Here is a 20039-nt window from a genome sequence, read left to right on the forward strand (position 1 = left end):
GGTAACTATATATTTGCTGTATTTACATGTGTCCAGACCTTTAGGGGCCCAGCAGCTCCCTTGCACAGAGATTCACCAGCAAGTGGTCATATGCCTCATGTGTTAAACCTCTTTGAAAGTAAAAACATGCCACTTCCAGGAGCATTTCATAGAAATATAATCCATTTGTGCTTTTGAGATCCATATATAGAAGGTCAATTATACTTCTTGATCAGTTTTCAAGAGATGATATCCGATAGGAGGAGCAAGACCCATTATCATCTATATTTTATTCTTCAGTGTCCAACTCTTTCAGGAAAAGATCCCCCCCCCCTATTTTCCAAATGCCTGATGTTCTCTCTCTGATAAACACTGTTTCTGCTTGACTATTTCAGCACTTTTATGTAATGGAAAATTTCACAAACACTTGCAAGAAATCTTTGTGCCCTTGGTTATTCGCTACGTCGATCTCATGGAGTCCTCCATCGCCCAGTCAATTCACAGAGGGTTTGAGCAAGAGACATGGCAGCCTGTCAAGTAGGTATTTTGCCTAGTGCCCATACAGCACCTGCCTCTTCTGTTCTGACCTTATGACTTTCCACGTGGCCATCTGTAGTTATTGCTTATGGTGGTCCCTTCCCCCATTGTTTGTTTCTTTACAGGAATATCGCCAACAGTCTTCCCAATGTAGCTCTTCCAAAAGTTCCAAGTCTGCCTCTTAATCTTCCAGAGATTCCTAGCTTTTCTACTCCTTCGTGGATGGCTCCTTTATATGAGTCCACGTGTGTATTCCTCACTTATTTCCTGGTGCTGTGTTAGCTAGTGCATGGCCTGGGCTGTGTTCTGTGCAGTTGTGTTTAGATTGCATGGCATTTATCATCCTTGGTTGAGGAATACTATGTTTTGGTTTTGGTTTCATTTTTTTTTAAAGCTATTAATCTAAGCTTAGCACATGGGTGATAAATGATATAGATTTTTTTAAAAAAATACTAGTTTCATGTAGTTTATATGTAATCTGTGGGCAAGGTCATTTTGTGACTCAGGTTGTAGATTCTGGCCTAAGTGATATAATTTGAGTTCTCCAATTTGAGGCCATCAGTGTGGCAAACAGTATGTCTGCATCCTTCCCTGGCTCCAGTGTTGTTACTGCCCACATGACTTCTCTTGTGTGTGTAGAAAACCATTGTAAGAACAGTTTTGAGAATATAATCATTTTCTGTTTTTATCTTAGTCTCACCTTTAAAGAAACAGTTTTGCTAATTGCAGAGAAGGGGTTGTCCTTTATTTCCCAACACTAGCAAGGTCTTCCTTTGTCCTTTCATAAATCAGTTGATGCGCCTTGTTATTGTTAAATGATCTTTATATCATTAAAAAACATATTTATTAACTTCATGTTGTGACCAGCTTACCTACTGTAGATTCAGTAACTGAGAGTCATAAAAGTGAAAAGGACACAGACTTTCACATCGATGAGTCCTGGATTTAGGCCCTAGTTGATTAATTCTTAAGTCATGATTAGCTTCAGTTCCCTAAACTCAAAAATGGATATGACACCTTATTTCAAGACATTCTTTTTTTTATTTTTTTTTATTTTATTTATTTATTTTTAATAAGTTTTTATTTTTCATATTATTACAAATGTTCCTTTCCCCCCCCCCCACCATTGCTCTCCTCCACCAGGTTCCCACCCCACCCTCTGCCCTTTCCCCTCTCCCCATTGTCCTCATCCATAGGTGCACAGTTTATGTTCAGTCTCTTCTCACGCCCCCCTCTTAATTGCTGAAGGGGGTTCTTTCAGAAGAGAAAGTAAACAAAGATAAAAATTATGAACAACAAATACGTAATTATCAACAAGTGAATCTAAAAACCAAGGAAATTAAAAAAATCTGATGAACAATATTAATTGTTGAATATAATAGAATCAGAGGTATGGAAGGGGAGTGAACTGTAGATTCTTGGGGAAAAGACATTCTTGTGAGGATTTTTTTTTAAAAGCACTTGGCACATCCTAATTTCTCAACAAATGGTAACTACTGCTATTCTACATTATGATTGTTATTACGATAATTATTACTACTATCATCAATCATCATCATTATTATCCTTAACAGTATAGTTATCAAAAGTATGGCCTTCACAGCTATCAAATGAATCCAGTAATAGCCCATACTTAACCCAAGATGTCATCTGAAGTCAGCTAGCAAGTAAATAATTAGAAAAATATTACAATTTACTAAGAATATATGTTCCAGGTACAGTGCCAACTTACTTATTGCATCTAAGCCTTATAACAATCCTGTGAAGTAAATGTCCCTACCTTACAATTAAGGAATTAAGTTATAAAGAGGTTAAGAAGTAAAATGTGCCCAATATTATCACAATAAGGAAGTGATATAGGTAAAATGAACCAGGTTTGCCTGACTTCAGAGCCCTCACTTATCATTCTTCTGCTTCCAGAGAATATACTGGTTAAGAGCTTGGTTAGCATCCTTTCTACCTACAGTACTATCACCTGTCAGATGTAATCCCTGTCTAGTCTGCATCCAATCAAGAAAAGACCAAGAAAGAGAACAACCTTGCAAACTGGTTTGGCAATATTTTGCAAGTTAAATATCATCACTGTACTAATATTATTTATTAGGATATTAGGTTACATGTGAATCTTACTCTTATAGGCAAATGCTTTGGGCCATTATAGGGCGATGATGTGTGCTCAGGAGTTACCCAGGAAGTATTGTATAATGGACCTTCATAAGTTTGTGAAATTTTGTACTTCTCTATACTGTTTAATAACTTAACTTTTTTGCATTCTTATTTATAATCTGTATAAAAATCTTAATTTTAACCAAGAATGCTATTGTGGACTTTACCTTATGAAATTTAAGAGTATTATTGCTGCTGTTGTTTTTGTCATCACTATTTTATTAACTTTGAGATATGTGGAAACCCTGCATCTCATTCTTGGGAGCTCCTTTTTAAAGTGACCTGCGATTGAAGACAGGAATCATGACAAACTGTGGCTTTGTAAATTAAGTGCTTGTGCTTTCATCGTTCTGGGCAAATAAAAAATGTTTTAAGTTAATGACCATTATCTTTACCTGCCAGGATGATCAACGTTAGGCTCTTTGTCAAAGTCTCAGAGTTACTCACAATGCTGTGATGTCATTGCAATTAAGTTTTTCTAACTTTGCCTAGAAAGTAATTTATTTATTTATATCACATGGTTGTTTTTATTAGAGTACACTTTCTAATAAAAGTGATTTCTCTTGAATCACTTTTTCTTCAGGATCTCCGGATGTGAGATCCTGTCTGTCTGTCCTCTGAACTTATGGGAACTTTTCCCAATATCCAGTGAGTGTACGTTGATTTCATCTGGTGTTCCATTCCCCTGTGCTAGGAATTTCAGGATGTGCTCATCATATTCTTATAAACTTCATTGTTTTTAGACTGACAGAAGAGTTGAATTCCATTGAGTTCCCAAATACCCTTCACCCAGCTTCTCTTATATGTCTTACATAATCATAGAACAGCTATCAAAATGAAGAAATGAATCTTACAACTAAATTACTATTAATGAATTACAGAAGCTATTTGTATTTTACCAGTTTTTCCACACATGTCTTTGTTTTCTTTTTTTTAAGTGGCAGGAAATATTCAGTTTTTTTCCCTTTGTATTGAATTTATTGGGGTGCCACTTGTTAACACAGGTTTCAAGTGCACAATTCCACAACATATCATCTGTATGTTTACCACCCCCCCAAGACAAGTCTCCATCCATTACCATTTATCACCCCATACCTTCCACCACCTCCTCTATCCCTGTGTCTCTTGGAAATTACCACACTGTTGTCTGAGTTTTTTCTCTTTTTTTTCTCAATCCCTCCACCCCACACATACAGCCTCTCAACCCCCACCACCAACGGCTGTCAGTCTGCTCTCCGTCTATGAGTCTGTCTCTATTTTGCTTGTTAGTTAATTTTGTTCGTTAGATTTAACATATGAGTAAAATCATCTGGAACTTGTCTTTCTCTGACTGGCTTGTTTCACTTAGCATAATGCTACCCAAGTCCATCCAGGCTGTCACAAAGGGTAAGATTTCCTTCTTTTTTAAGGCCATCGTGTAAATGTAGCATGGCTTTTTTATCCATTCATCTGTTGATGGGCACTTGGCTGCTGCTAATCTTGGATATTATAAATAATGCTACGATGAACATGTCATTGCAATTGGTTTTTTGAATTTTTGCTAGAAAGCAGTAAATAGAAAAAAAAATTGATTTCACATGTATAAGGAATTAAGACTATAATTACTGATTAAGGGGAGATGAGTAATTTCAAAGAACCATGGGTTTGAGAGATAGATCCCTGTCTACTCATGTGTACATCACCTTACGAAGTGCTTCCCCACATCTCCCCCTGAATGAAAATCCTCATTCTGGGTGTTTTAGCTCTGAAACTGAATGCTATTAAGGTAAGTTTCCTGTCTGTATCTATTATTCATATGTGAATTATTTAGTCTGTTAGTAATACTTTTAAGAATAAGCCACTCATTAGAAATAATTTTAGAATGAAAAAGTTCTGATAAAATGGCAGGTTATCTACACTATCTTGAGAGCAAACCTATTTATATATTTTTCATCTATTTAATTATAGAAAACAGTTTTCTTAATTACATTCCCAATTAAGCACATCTAAGCCTTAAAGAACAGAAGAACTATATATCCATATTCTCTATGAAGATTTAATTGTTACATATAATGAGGAAGTCTATTTTAATGGAATTCTACCTTTTCTCTTTGGGATTTTGTTTTGATTATGATTTTTGCTGTTGCTGTTTTGTTATGCTGTTAAAGAATGCATTTGTGTTTCACATAACTACTAATCTTTCTGCTAAGTAAAAAATTATACGTCGATTTGCTTCTTAGCCAATTATATTGAATTACATTTAAAACATAGGTCCTCTAATCTATCAAATATTACATTATGAATATAAGGGGGGTTTTGGTCATTTTTTTCCTCATATCTATGGCAAAAAGGATAAGTAAATATAGTATTTTTTCAAATATTTTTCACAGCAGTAACAGCATGATGTTATTCTGGTTCTTTTGTTTGTTTAATGATACTTTTGGGGCACCTAAAGTTAGGAGATAGTGAATAAAGTGTGATGGGTCATCTCAGTGCTTTGCTGTAATTGGTCCCTGCAGAATTTAACTCTGAAGAAAGCCTGGCTAGCCAAGGAGATCATGAGGAATTGGTGATGGAGGGAAGATGCCAAGGCTTGGGGTGGGGGTGGGGAGAGACAAAGTAGGGGAGCAGAGTAGAGGTCATTTTTTTAAAGCTAGCTAATTAAGATATAGTTATCTAAAATAATGTTATCCTATATAATAAAAGTCCAGCAACCAAAATGGTGGAACAGCCAGATTGACCACATTCCCTCACCCCAGCCAGCCACCCTCCCAGTGAGTGGTTAGGGGCAATCAGGGAGGCAGGGAGAGTGCTTAGGGGCGATCAGCAGACAGAGGAAGCTAGGGCAGATCAGACAGGCAGAGGTGGTTAGGGGCAATCAGGCAGGCAGAGTACTTAGGGCCAATCAGGCAGGCAGGCAGGCAAGCAATTAGGGGCCAGTGGTCCCGTATTGTAAGAGGGTGCAGACCAGGTTGAGGAATCCCCCTCTCCGCTCTGTGCACAAATTTTGTGCACCAGGCCTCTAGCCTTTTATAAAAGTTTTCCATTATTCACTTGTGGTGAGTGAGTTTATTTTTCTTATTTTCTTTTACAAACTAAAAAATATATATTTTAGATTAGTATATGTTTAATAATTATTGGAACGCTGAAGAGAAAGGAATCATATAGCAGCTTTTTTTTTTTCTTTTGTTCTCTTTTACCACCAAGTTTCAATATGTTTCAACATAGGAATATTTTACTTTCAAAACATCTGTTTCCCTTCTAGGCTACCTATGTGCATAAAAGTAATAGTATTATCCTTCACCCCAACAGTATATATAATCTGGTACAAATTATCTTCATACATGGACTGAAAATAAAATTGCACTATAGTAATGAATGCATAATAGATATTTTAAAAAAATAATATGTTTTATTGATTTTGTACAGAGAGGAAGGGAGAGAGATAGAGAGTTAGAAACATCGATGAGAGAGAGTCATCCATCAGCTGTCTCCTGCACACCCCCTACTGGGGATGTGCCTGCAGCCAAGGTACATACCCTTGACCGGAATCGAACCCGGGACACTTCAGTCCCCAAGCTGACGCTCTTTCCATTGAGCCAAACCAGTTTTAGTAGAGCCATCCATCTTGATGATAGAAACACATACCAATGAGTAGAAGAATAAAGCTAGTAGTTGTTATCATATGGATTTTCTTGCTTAAGCCAATTTTTTGGAATTTCTAGAAGGACATATTTATATATTTGATCTTTTTCCTAGAGATTAGTAAAGAATATTTAAGATGTTTGTTCTTATGTACACAATTTAATTTCCTTAATGAAGTATCCTTATCCATTTTTTTCCCTGCTTATGAAACCTTACTATGGTTTATTATGTATAATTTGTTCTCTTTGCCTTGCCTTATTCATTGAGAAGTGAAAAGGAAAAATTAAAAGATTGAACAAAGAAAATATTTGTATTAGAAATTTTATGCTTCATTTTTTCACCGAGGGAAATTGATACAAAGGGGGAAAACAATATATTAGTGACCCACAGAGCTAACAGTGGAGGTTCATGATGTCCATTTTTCCTTTTTCTTCTAGCAATGGCTCAGCAACATCTGAAGACCTTTTTTGGAAACTTGATGCACTTCAAATGTTTGTCCTTGACCTACACTGGCCAGAACAAGAATTTGCCCACCACTTAGAGCAAAGACTTAAACTCATGGCCAGTGATATGATAGAGGCCTGTGTGAAAAGGTAGACATGCATTTTCTAGTTGCTGCTTAATATGCCAGCACCAAAAAATACCACTTTTCACCAAATATTTGTTATATCACTGTCACAAAAGAGATTTCAATATGTACTACTCTTCCAAAATTTAGTGGACATTAGGTTCTCTGACCTAAATTCTGGGGACCCATGTGATTCATAAACCTGGCCTGATAGGTGTTTTTTTTTAGGACTCCCAACCATGGCACCCATACCACATTCATCATTTCTGTTGTGTTTATTGTTCTCTGTCTTGGAATACTATGCTTTAAATTCCCAAGGCAATCTACATTCCCAAGGCGCTAAAGCCAGAGACATATGGAAAAGGTCTGTTAAGTACTTTATGTGTTATGTACTGTGTGCGCCATGAAGTGGGATGGCAAATTCTAATTATGATCAGTGCCATCGCTTGCGTTTTCTGGTATTCCCTATCCCCATCAGGTGAGTTCCAAGTATCCATTCTCATTCTTTAATATTTAACCAGAAATAAGTTATGTGGCTTTGGATTCTTCCAGATGTGCTTTCATATTTAATTGCTCTTAACAAAATCAGCGTTGCATCCTAATTAGCCAAGCACTATTTTTTCATTGTCTGTGTTCATAATATGAACAAGAGCAATAGTGGAATAACAAATGCTGGTTGGAGCAATTGAATGAATAATCCTGAATTCTTTAAAGCAAGACAAATTCAGTCATTAGAATAATGATGGCCTTCCAAGGCTGGGCATGGAGTAGATAATTTAATGATTTTTAAGAAAATCATGTTCATCATCTGTGATTCTAATGTTTCAGATCAGTAGATGTTCTTTTTTTTTTTTTAATATATTTTATTGATTTTTTACAGAGAGGAAGGGAGAGGAATAGAGAGTTAGAAACATCGATGAGAGAGAAACATGGATCAGCTGCCTTTTGCACACCCCCTACTGGGGATGTGCCCGCAACCCAGGTACATGCCCTTGACCGGAATTGAACCTGTGACCTTTCAGTCCGCAGACCGATGCTCTACCACTGAGCCAAACCGGTTTCGGCCAGATCAGTAGATGTTCTTTTGATACTTAATCAAGGCCAATTCCAAATGGCCTGTTATTCAGTGTCTTTCAAAAATCTATCTGCAACTCTGGGTATTTGAAAGAGAACCTAGGGGATTTAAAAGAATTACACATTCTGTGGTGAGTTATTAATTATGATGTTTAGCATTTTCCAGACTTGTTTTTTGACTTGGCAATAAATCTTCACATGGAGGATTTGTTCTGCTTTAATGCAGAGAAGCAAATAATTTTTCTACTTGGATATTAATTCAGATAGTTAAGTGAAGCTGTGAGGTTGTTCCATTAAAAGTGATACATTAGATGTGGCAAATTGCTTCATGGGGGTAGAGAGGTTATCTGAGTGACTGAAAAAGCTACGTTTAATATAAAATGATTCACCTGAAAAGAAGGCCATCCCATCCCAGCTCCCAAGCACTGCCACACTCCTCGTTTGCATGTTTTAAATTAACATTGTGTAGTGTTGATTTCACTCTTACAAAACAGGTGGGGCAGATGTCAGAATTTCTTACTCTGAATTCATGTCTTAATGAATAGAACAAGAGCTGCATTTGAACTCAAGATGCAAAAGGCAAACAAAACCACTGACTTGCGCATTCCCGCTTCTATGTGCACCATGTTCAATGTGTTAGTTGATGCCAAAAAGCAAAGCACCAAACTCTGTGCCCTGGATGGAGGACAAGAGGTGAGTGGGTTGAGTGTCACATGTGGAAGGGTGGCACAGGTGCCCTGGCAACGGACAATGCTGTTTCCAAAATCCATCCACTTGATTAGATTAAAAAAACCAAGTTCTCCAATATAAATTTTTGGTCTTTTCCTTACTCTAATATGGAATGCCCTTTGTCCTTTGCTTCTGTCAGTTCCTTCTTTTTTATGTGAAGACTGCCTACAATTTTACAAATAGCCGTTGAATTTTAGATATGCCTTTTAACAACTTAGGTGTTGTGTGTTTACATAAAGCTTACTTTTCACAAGCAAATGAGAAAGCTACCTGCTTTGTTTATACAAATCTAGCATACACAAAGTTTGCATCCAAAAAGCAAGCCACAGAAAATAGCATATGAAGTATTTTATTTACACAAAAATTTCTATTTTTTTCAAGACCAAGTTGAAATACACTTGAAAATTAGGCTTTATTCTCTTTAATACATATCCCATTGTTTTAATTTTGTGTATATTTGTCTGCATTTCAAAATAAATTATTTTATCCTATGATATGTTTTTGTTGAGAGTCATGATTGAGTGAAAATGGTTGTTGTTGTTTTTCTTAGATTATCTGTTTAAGTTGACATTTCATTGCATTTTTCCCCATTGTAATTACTTTTTCATCATTTCTTTACTTTTCCCTATGTTCTCCATCGTCTTGTTTTTCCCATGACATGATCCAGTTTGGTAGTCAATGGGTAAGTCTCATTTTTTTTTTAACCACATTCTCATTTGAATTTTTATTTTTGTCGATGTACATTTTTTTATTTTCATATTTTCAAATTAAAATTAATTTTGTTTTCAGGTGTTTGGTTTCTGCATGTTAACAGCTTCCTATAACATAGCAATAGCCCAAAGTCACGTGAAAACATATGTAAATACCTTAAGTAATGTCAGGGGGAATGTTTCTTCCCTGTTAGGCTGAGGAATCTACAAGTAGCTGTTTGATTTTTACATGTAAAACCAAATGAGTTCACTCTTCTTTATACTGAATTCTAAGTAAGTTCAGAAGCAGAATGATTATTAACATTTTCACAATACATGTGTTGTCTGCATACTTTAATACTATAAAAATGTAGAGTGGGGCTTTAAATGACATATGGCATTATCATGGGAACCCCCTAAGTCAAGGTCAGTTCAGACAAAAGAACTGGGTGTGGATCTCAGTGAGGCACGTGGCCACCAGTGATGCAATCTTCCCTCCCACTGGTGGCCTGGGATGGAGCCATCTCTTGGGGAAGAAAGAGGCAGACCTGGGTAAGCAGCCTTTCCCCTCCCCCACATAGGTTTTCTCAAGGTACCACACAGAGGCTCAGAGGAACATGATGTGAAAAGCTTTACGCATACAGGATTGACTAGGTTATACAAATATTTATAAGTCAAAATGGTTTTGTGCTGTATGGATATATTAAATCTTACAAGTCCTACAGTTGGCACCTAGGAGTCAACCTCAACTCTTCACTGGGCTAATACCGTTTAAGCAGACGGACTTACATGACTATGGAAGAGAATGAGAAGGCCCACTGCTTGTGAATGGCACATTTATTTAACCCAGATATAGACATTAGCTATTTGACCGCACTTTATGTGCACATATTTCATTCTTTGGGCAATTGAGGAAATGATGTATTGCTAATACCATAGCGTACCATTGTACATATTAAGTAACTGATGCCTAAGAGTTGTAGAGTGTTCGGTAATCATTATCTGATCATTTACAACATGGTTTATTATCTCTAATATCTGAATAAGGAGGAATCTGGTTTGGATATCAATAGCTCATATTCACTTCATGTTTTTCAATACCCAGAGATAAGCCTTTGATTGTCTACTAGAGAATATTGTCTTACGTGTGTTTGTAATAAGCCAATCAATTTCTCATTGGGTTTATTGAATCATCTTGCCTCTTCTCACTAATACTGGAATTATCCATTTGTTCTTAGTTTAGCATACACTGCAGTGCCTGACATAGTAAATGTTTGTAGAACGAACACACTGATTTGTTGCCACTCCTTTAAAAATCCTCCCCATTAGAAGCAATTCTGGTACTGCACTTAAAAAGGAAAACAGGCATATATGCAAATGATAAAACACCAGTGCATTGCCAAATGAGTCTTTACATTAATAGGTGGGTGGTTTTTGAAGGGTAATCTGCTACCATTCATTATGTCTATGTCTCTACCTTCTCACCAGAGACAATTCCCCCACAGCTTTGTTGTTCAAAATGTGCAGGTGTAAAAGCCATCAGCAACCCTAAAAAGTGGTAAACAAGAATTTCAGTGCCAAAGAAGGACTTTATACTTTGTGTTTAATAGCCAGTAAATATACCCACATAATTACACAGACTTTCTTGTTCTCCATGGGCTTGAGATAAGTTATTGTTGCAAATTAGTAAATAAATAAATAGATTGTAATTCTAGCAGAGATGTCTAAATTATAAAGCAATTACTTCTGCACAACCTCCATTAAATTGTTACATTGTCCTTGTCAGTGAATAAAAACTTCCTTACCCACTAGGCTCCTGAGTTAGAATTCTGTTCTCTGACATGGCACTTGTTGATGCAAACATGCTCAGCTGCAGCCCAGAACTGCTTAATGGAGTGATCAGGAGTGAACGATCTGCTCATGTGACAGGTGTATGTAATGAGTCAGCAATCTCAGGCCATCCCTCAGGGACAGGTGCTGAGATCACAGAACCACCAGTGTTTAGAAATCCTTATTATCCATCCCTGCAGATACGCAGGTGACTGCGTGGGCCTTAGGCAGTCATCTACCCTCAGAGCCACTGTGCCCCGGGCCCATCTGTTAAGGATGAGAGCACATTAACGGGGCCACTAGGGGGATGTCAGTGGGCTCTTGTAGGGGATTTGTTCTCAATTATAGTGAAATACGTTCATTTCTAGAACTGGCACTCAAATACATTTAACACTCATCCCAAGAGAAGGACCAACATCTTTGACGAATGCTGGATTACACTGGCACTTGATTAGTCTTCATTTCATTTGTGTTTACATGAGAGCAGTCCAGTGAAATGATGATATTTACCAGAGCGTCACGTGATGAAGGGCTGATCTCTGAATTCCCTGTGCTCCATGAAGTAAGACTTCCTCAAGGGTTGTTATTCATCTGAGTTCAGAGCTATCTACTGGAAAATAAAGGCACCAACAGATTGCTTTTGAGGACATATGTGGGGAGAATTAGTCTGGAACCTACCATAGCCCTGTATGTAGTATTATTGATCAAACTTGAAATACGCTATGATCATTTTTCTATTGCAGATACAAACTTGGAAGAATTTTATCAAAAAAATGATTTATTTCTCTAAATGAAAAATCTAACAATTCTAACTTAGGTAACATAAATCTCTGCAGATCAGGTCTCTTCTTATCTATTTGTGATCTCTTTTTCTGTGCTCATGTTTGCCTGGATCCCCTGACGAATGACTTTTTCTGTTCTCCATATGTGGCATATGTGGATTATTCTCTTTGAAGAAAGTGTAGGTAAAATATGAAAAATGAGGCCACCTCCCCATTCCTACCCACAATGCTCTCTGACTACCTGTACCAACTGTGCAGCCAGAACAGCTCCTGGAAGTTCCCAGCAGCATTCACATTTAATATTTGTGTCAGAGCTAATCAGAAAAATCTACAATAACAAACTATTAGATTATACAAAACTAATAAACCTTATCCAATTTGAGTTTGTCCTTTAAAGTAGCATATTTAAGATGTATACTTTTCTTCCTCTCTTTTTAACTTTCTCCCCCTCTCCCATTCTGTTTCTGGCTAGATCGGTATCAAAACAGCATTCTAAAAATATGTGTTATAGGAGAATTTTGTGGCTTCCAGGGTCTGTGGCTTTCCCTACCTTTCAATAAAAAGGGACCTATTTTTTAAGAATATATTTATTTAGATTTATTTCAGAGAGAAAAGGAGAGGAAAAGAGAGATAGAAATATCAATGATGAGAGAGAATCCTTGATCGACTGTCTCCTGCACACCCTACTTTAGGGATTGGGCCTGCAACCTAGGCATGTGCCCCGACCTGGAATCAAACCATGACTTCTGGTTCATATGTCAACACTCAACTGCTGAGCCATGCCGGCCAGGCAAAAGTTACCTCTTTTGTGGCTTATCCCTTGATTTTAAGGATTGCCTGAATTTGTCCTACCTAAAAAGTTTAATATGTAGAAACTCTACTATTTTATATCCAATAGCCTTCTAATGACATTTGATTACTTTTGAGTTAGGAAAATGAAGTTTATGGCAAATAGCGATAAACAATGAGGATAGGGCATATTTAAGAATATGGAGGAGAGATCAACCAAAAGACTTGTATACATGCATATAAGCATAACCAATAGTCGCAGACACCAGGGGGCTGAGGGCATAAATGGGTGTGAGGTGGGGGGTGGGAATAGGGAAATAAGGACACATATATAATACCTTAATAAATAAAGAAAAGAAAGGGGAAAAAGAATAGGGAACCGTCTGGAGGTCTGGGTGCCTCCATCACTGTGCATTCTACAGCTCTTCCCATGTAAGAGGGAGTGAGAAGCTGGAAGGCCTCTGCTGTCTCCACTTTCTCGTCTACCCCAGAGGGACTCTCAGTCAGATATTTCCTTTCCTCCTGCTGCACAGACACAAATTTGGAGGGAGAAGCTGTGAAGAGAGAGTAGCAGAGAGGGAGAGCTGGAGCAGAGCTCATTTGCATAAACTCTTTCACCACCCAATCAGCTGGAGTTGGGGGGGGGCTGCTTTTTTTTTTTATACCTGCATGGGGGGGGGAGGGGGTGTTAGGGGCGCTCTGGCCTTTTCAACAACCAACGAGCTTTTTCAGGCTCTTTCTCCTCTCCTTTTTTCTTTATTTTTCTCTCCCCTTTTGCTTCTCTCCAAGTTGTTCTAACAGCAAAAGTGTCTGCATAATGCAATAGAAAGCCACCTCTATGTTTCTGTTCCATTTGTCCTCTGGGAGTACAAGGTTGGGATGCATAAGGCTTAAAGTGAGAGGTACACTTCGTACTTCACTTTCCTGGGCAAAATACATGCCCAGGACATGCCCCGTTTATATAAGCCTGTTGATTTTAGGATGCTTGTCAATACACACAGGCAGAGCGAGAAAATAATTCACACGCTCCAAAATCAGGCTTCCTTTCTTTATTGTTGGTGCAGGTAGAGGACCACTTGTAACTGTCAGAGCCTAAGGGGAGGAATCATGTTTTGTGTATTCCAAAGCAGAGCTCAGTCGATGTTTTGTTCTGTGTGGAAACTTGGAGACATGTTTTTTAGAGGAAGAAAAAATAGCTTTCAAAAACTTACATCTTAGGAAACCATTCAGCCAGCAGCTAAGTTGGTCTGATGTTTATACTGACCTGAGTACTTTCACGCTCCGCATTATGTTAGCTGTTCCAAGAAGCCTTGAACCATCGAGATAGGGTTAGTCTTTACAAGTCACATTTTCCGTGAAGTGGCTCCGGGGACAATCAGCTGTCAGATAAATGCTTCTAAAGGAAGAATTGCTGTTTAAGTGAATGTGCCTTCACATGCCGCTGTAGAGCCGAAGCTACTGCTTATTTAAGAATGGAACTCTCTAGTATTTTCTAAAGAAAGAAGAAAAAAAGATAGAGTCTTTCAGGTTTATTTTAAATACACCTTTTTTTTTTTTTTTTTTTTTTTTTTTTTGCATTTACTTAAAGGTGCCTTTTTCACGAGGAGCAGTAATAAAGTGATGGGGAGTGAGTGCCATTTTATTATATCTTCTATGGTCTATTAATTTGTTACCATCTATTCACCTTTGTTGATGAAATTTTAATTTTGCCCTTGCTTAAGCAAATTGTGAGGATTGTATAAACTGCGGTCCTCCGCACCGACAAACACGTCCTTTTAGAGTGAACAATTGGGGGCTCGTTTTATTTCTAGAGCACATTTCAAATAACTTATGAATGAGAGTTGACAGACACAAAATGCTGTATTAATTAAATCTCTTTCTAGTCTTTTCGCTTCTCCAGCTAAACCATCCCTTTAGAATAATACATGGCCACCTTAATTATAGAGGAGAAGACAAAAAGTATCCTTCACATTCCTCCTTCTGAATAAGAATAAGAATTCAATTCATTTATGTAATAACCCCATTAGCTGCTTAACTCAACAAAGCACATGGGAAATTTTTCAAACAACAATGCAAAAAGTGTTGATTAGCTAGATCATTTGCAAAGTTTTGTATTTCTAATGTTCAAGATGATCATTTTAAGTAAATCATACATGTCTTAACGAGTAGCTTTAAAGTTTTATTTCTACATCAACTAATGCATCTTTGTCTTTTACTATCTAGCAACAGTACCATTCAAAAATAGATGACTTGATTGACAACTCTGTAAAAGAAATCATTTCACTGCTAGTTTCCAAGGTAATGTATTATTTGTTCACCTTCTAAAATCAAAATTCTAAATTATTTTCTATTTCTGAGAATTGTTAGAAATATCTGTCTTATACTTCTGTATACCTCATTGAGAAATAGTAGTTTAAAAAGATGCAAGGAAAGTTCAAATTTTAAGAAAGTTACAAGCAAAATCTGGTGAGATTAATCAGATTAAATTTACTTTTTGGATCAAGTTCATATGCTCAGAAAACAGCTATGTAACTCAAGTATGAGCTTAGAAGGAATAACACACTATTAGGATCCATTAGGGGAGGAAATTAGTATAAGATAAGTCACTCTATTTGGGGGCAAGGGGAAAGATGAGAAACGTATGGAGAATTCACCAGCATGTGGACTAGGTGTGATATTTTGGAAGTTGTCTAAGAAACTTGCCGAGCAAGGTATGTCATGAGTAAATCCATGCTGTCAGGTACTACCCATCCTTAATACAGGTGTGGATATTCTGGAAAAACCTCTTAGGAGTTATTGGATCAGAGGTTCAAAGAGGAAATGGATTTACATTTGGAAAAAAATTGGGTGAAGAAGAGACAGGTGCATTTTATCATAACATTAATAACCCCATTCGGGAAAGGAAACCTGTGTTGTTCCAGTCCATGGTATTCTGGTTCCATGTGGATTTTTAATATTGCTAGTTAGTCCTGATATTACCAAACAAATATGAAGCATCTGCCTATAGATATCTCTAGCCCCACTCAAAGCAAAGCACCCCCCAAAAAAGATCAGTTTTATTTGTGGATGAATCTCTTTTCTGTGGAAGATTTTATAACTTGTAGTATAAATGATACAGATATCTCTTGTTTACTTCATGAAATGCCAATGAAAAGGCAAGAAGTGTATGTGTTTCAAACCACTACGCTATAGCTGGACTCCTCACAATCATTTCCTAAACTTAACTTTTACTTTCCATACATGTAGGAAAATTAATCTTATACCCTATTAAAATTCAACAGAAAATGTAAGCCAGCATGCCTTGTGGCATGCTTCATGTTTTCATTCTACCAGTCATTTCAAAATATTTTTATCTTTTATTTCCTTGAGAGTATGCACGGTGAGGCAAAGTTGGTAATTACTCAGACAGAGTTTATGTGTTAAATATTATTCCAACAAACCCAGTGAATGGCACCCGCAATAAAGAGCAGGGAAAGAAGGAGGTGACAGCATTTCATTCCAGCCGGACACCCTCCGGAGAGCAGAGGGCACAAGGCAGGCCCGTGAGTATTTGCACACACCCTGAGCTGCGCAGAGAAAGTTCACAGGAAGCAGTTAAAGACACAGCAACCAAACTCAGCGTTTAACTGGATTTCTTTGGAATCTTGCTGTTTTGTGCAATTAAAAGCCAGATGGGAAATATATTGCTATTAGGCATAGTCAGTCTCGGTGCTAATAGAGTTCAGTTTTACAAAGAATAACCTTCCTGTAGGAACGGCACGGCTCACCTCACTGATCCCAGAGGCGCAGTTGCTGCTCACTGCCGTGTGGGTCCTTGGAGTCATGCCTCCCTAGAGATCATTTGGGGCTGGGGGGAAACCCAAGAACAGGCTCTCCCCTATTATTCAAATGGAAGCAAAGAATGCTGTGACACCGGTCCAGGTGTAGGACTGGCTTAGATATAACCCAAGGCTGCTTCGTACTCTGAAGAGAAAGATGAGCCAGAGAGGCTGCCAAGCAGGGCCTAGGTTCATGAGCCAATGGGCTTCCCAGGTGTCATTTTATCCACTGGTTTTCTGGCACCTGTGGCTCAGCCCTTGTGTCACCTGGTAAATGAAGCTTAGCCATACCCTCCAGCCAGCCATTCTTTCCTTCCTCTAGTTTCAGTTTGCCCACCTACATTGGCCCAGGACACTTTCAGCCTGTGTAGAGAACAATTGTTTATATGTCTGTCTCTCCCACTAGTTTGTATGTTCCTGGAGGGAGAGGGCTAAGACTCATTTCTTTCATTTCTCATATTAGGTGCTCAGTAAAAATTATTACAACCAAGTGACATTTATTGAGCACCTATAGTATGCTGGACACATTACTTACGTCATCTCACTTAATGCTTACAACTCTGTAGTATGATGGTAAAGGTCATGGGTTTTGGAGCCAGACCACCTGGGTTCAAAGCCTTGCTCCTCTAACATCAGCCAAATGCCCTAGAAACAGATGGGATTTCAATGCGGATCTTCTAACTTGCAGCCTCAACCCCATTCTACCTTCATAGATACCATTCAATTGTATGGAAACCATTCACTGATTACCAAATTCCTTATTACTTCTCATCGCTAGACAATCCTAAAGCTGCTCCATTAACTTGTGACTTAACATAGTTAGGTTTCTAGACTTATATCATGGATAGAGATTTAACTGATTGTATCAAGAGTATTAATTCTTTGCATTTCTTTAGTATTTTGCCATTCTCATAGTCCTTTCACATAAAGTATCTCCACTGACCTTTACAGCCTTCCAGTTACAGGCAGGACAGTTGTTTGTTGTTTTCTTTTTTCCATTTTACTGATAAATACACAGAAGCTAAATGTCTACACCGCTGTCTCATAGCCAGAGAGTAGCAAAGCTTCAGATTGAATTCAGATCCTCTGAATCCAACCACAGGGCCCTCGCCTCTGCCTTGCCTTGTCCCTCAGCATAGCTCACATGTGTAAACATAGACTCGCTTGAAATTACCGAGAACCAGGTGCTGTGCCAGAGCCTTCAACGGTTCAGGTTGGCTGGTAACCATAGCAATTTTCTCTCTCCTTGTGGCAAATGAGATCACCCAGCACACACTGGCTCTTAAGATTTGAGCTACAAGAGATGAGGCATTTTCCACAGAGGGCCATTAAGCTTGGAATTCCCTTCCCCTGGTCTGACATAGCCCTGGAGTATTGGTCTTCTGGGTCTTTGCAAACCACATCAAGTTGAGTTAGCCAGCTGTGATTGGTAAGAAATCCTAATGGGCAGGGGGAAAGTGCTCAATTGACATTTAGTTGTGGGCAATTTATAATTTTGTGTTTTTTGCTGTTTGTATCCCTTAGGATAGCTAGCCAGCTCTACATAATCCTCATTCTTTAAAAATAAAGTTCAGGTGACAGTTTGCATGATTTTTGTTTCTGTGTTCTTACATCATGTCGCACATGATGTGATGGAGAAACCTATAGGGAAGTTTTTGTTTCTTTTGCATAAACCATTTTGCAGTAATTGACCAGCCACGGAGAAAAGATTATCTCCTGTGCGCTCTCGGTGAGCTCGCTAGTCACCAGAGACCAATAAGCTCCGTCCCTCGAACTATTATCACTTTGTTGAAGAAGCTGCTATGTGAACAAAAGCCAGCCTTTGTTCATTTCCCTTCTCATATTTAAAAAACCTTGTCAGTATTTTCCCTATGGGAGTGTATAATTTGTCAATAGTACATATTATTTTAGTTCTAAAGAGGAAAGATGTAGGGTTGTAGATCCTTATTTATATCTTTTATCTTCATGCCACATCTTTATATTTCCACTCAATGAAAGACATCTCTACATTTTAACTGTTACAGTATACATGTCTTAACTTTCATGTCATAGAAATATAGAACTTTAGAAATGTAAGACCCTTTTGAAACTAATTTTAGTTTTATATGCCTCCCCAAACCACACACATTCATATACATGTGCACACACATTTAACTGATGAAGAAAACCATTGATGAAGTGTCTGGCCTGAGCTCACAGAGTAGTGAACGACAGAATCAGCATATACACTAAGTGACCAGATTATTATGACCTGTGAACACATAATAATCTGGCCACTCAGTGTGCATCCTAATAATAAAAGGCTAATATGCAAATTGTCCCCTCAACCAGGAGTTCAACCAGTAGGCAGGCCATCCAACCACCCATGTCCCCTCCCCTTGGCCAGGCTGGCTAGATTCCACCCATGCATGAATTCATGCACTGGGCCTCATACATACACACACACACACACACACACACACACACACACACACACTCTGAGTGGCAGATTATTATGCCTTCAGAGATCATAATAATCGGCCACTCACTGTATATTCTCCAGCTAAATTCTTTCTATTGTAGCCTGGAGTGTGTAGATCTGTATTAGCTCCCCAACTTCTTTGTAAGCTTTTGAAAGTGGGGTTCATCCATATATATATATATATATATATATATATATATATATATATATATATGTAATTATAACTGCTTGCTAAATGCTTATTGACTAATGTCAGACTTCAGTTTAGTGTTACAAAAGCTCCAAATGTTGCACATCACTATCTGTTCTATACATAGAAAATGTCACAGAATGGCCAAGTGATATATGGTAGAAGGAATTTGATTTAGCTTGACTATCATTATAACTTCTACATGTTTTTTTATTGAAGTATAATTGATTTATATCAGTTTTAGGTGTACAACCTAATGATTTGATATTGTAGGTATTGTGAAATGACCACAGTCTAGTTAACATCCATTCTCATACATCTTCACTATAGATATTTAGAAGTCCTCATCACAATGTGGACTTCTAAACATCTATAGTGAAGTTGAAAGTTATTTTAAATTTAAAGTTATTTACTAATGGTTTAAATTAGCTCACATATAGTGACCAAACTCCTATTGCATATTATTCTTCTATCTTTATAAACTTCTGTGTGATTTCCAGCAATTAAAAAGGACCTTAGGGTTCATCTTCAAAATGAAAGAGCAAACATTGCAAGTCAGCCCCTCAGCTGTCAGTTTATGCATCACGGATTTCTGTGCTGTGGCAGACTTTGGCTCAGGAATTGTTTACTCTGTTACTAGTTTGTATGCACAGAAATTTTCCAAACACTCACCAGAAACTGTCTGTAGTTTATTTCAGTGTTGGAAGGGGTGTTGTCTAAGCTGTCAAGATACGACGAAGGCACTTTCTTTTCATCCATCCTGTCGTTCACTGTAAGTACTGGCATGCGTTCTTTTCTGCTGT

At 37.8% G+C, this 20039-nt stretch overlaps 1 protein-coding gene across 8 annotated transcripts in view; it reads left to right on the plus strand.

Annotated features, from left to right (window-relative positions):
* Positions 1-20039, plus strand: part of CADPS2 (calcium dependent secretion activator 2) — a 434503-nt gene that overhangs the window by 375515 nt on the left and 38949 nt on the right. For 2 of the 8 annotated variants that reach the window (XM_084897688.1, XM_084897683.1), the window contains 7 exons: positions 375-516; positions 642-761; positions 6744-6899; positions 8494-8641; positions 9345-9359; positions 14991-15065; positions 19925-20008. In XM_084897688.1, coding sequence (XP_084753814.1) covers positions 375-516; positions 642-761; positions 6744-6899; positions 8494-8641; positions 9345-9359; positions 14991-15065; positions 19925-20008 — 740 coding nt within the window. The remainder of the gene's footprint in view (positions 1-374; positions 517-641; positions 762-6743; positions 6900-8493; positions 8642-9344; positions 9360-14990; positions 15066-19924; positions 20009-20039) is intronic. The other 6 variants (XM_084897684.1, XM_084897686.1, XM_084897682.1 and 3 more) reach the window with 3 other exon arrangements.

Source organism: Pipistrellus hanaki (genome assembly GCF_964339955.1).
Source record: "Pipistrellus hanaki genome assembly, chromosome: 10".
Classification (NCBI taxonomy): domain Eukaryota; kingdom Metazoa; phylum Chordata; class Mammalia; order Chiroptera; family Vespertilionidae; genus Pipistrellus; species Pipistrellus hanaki.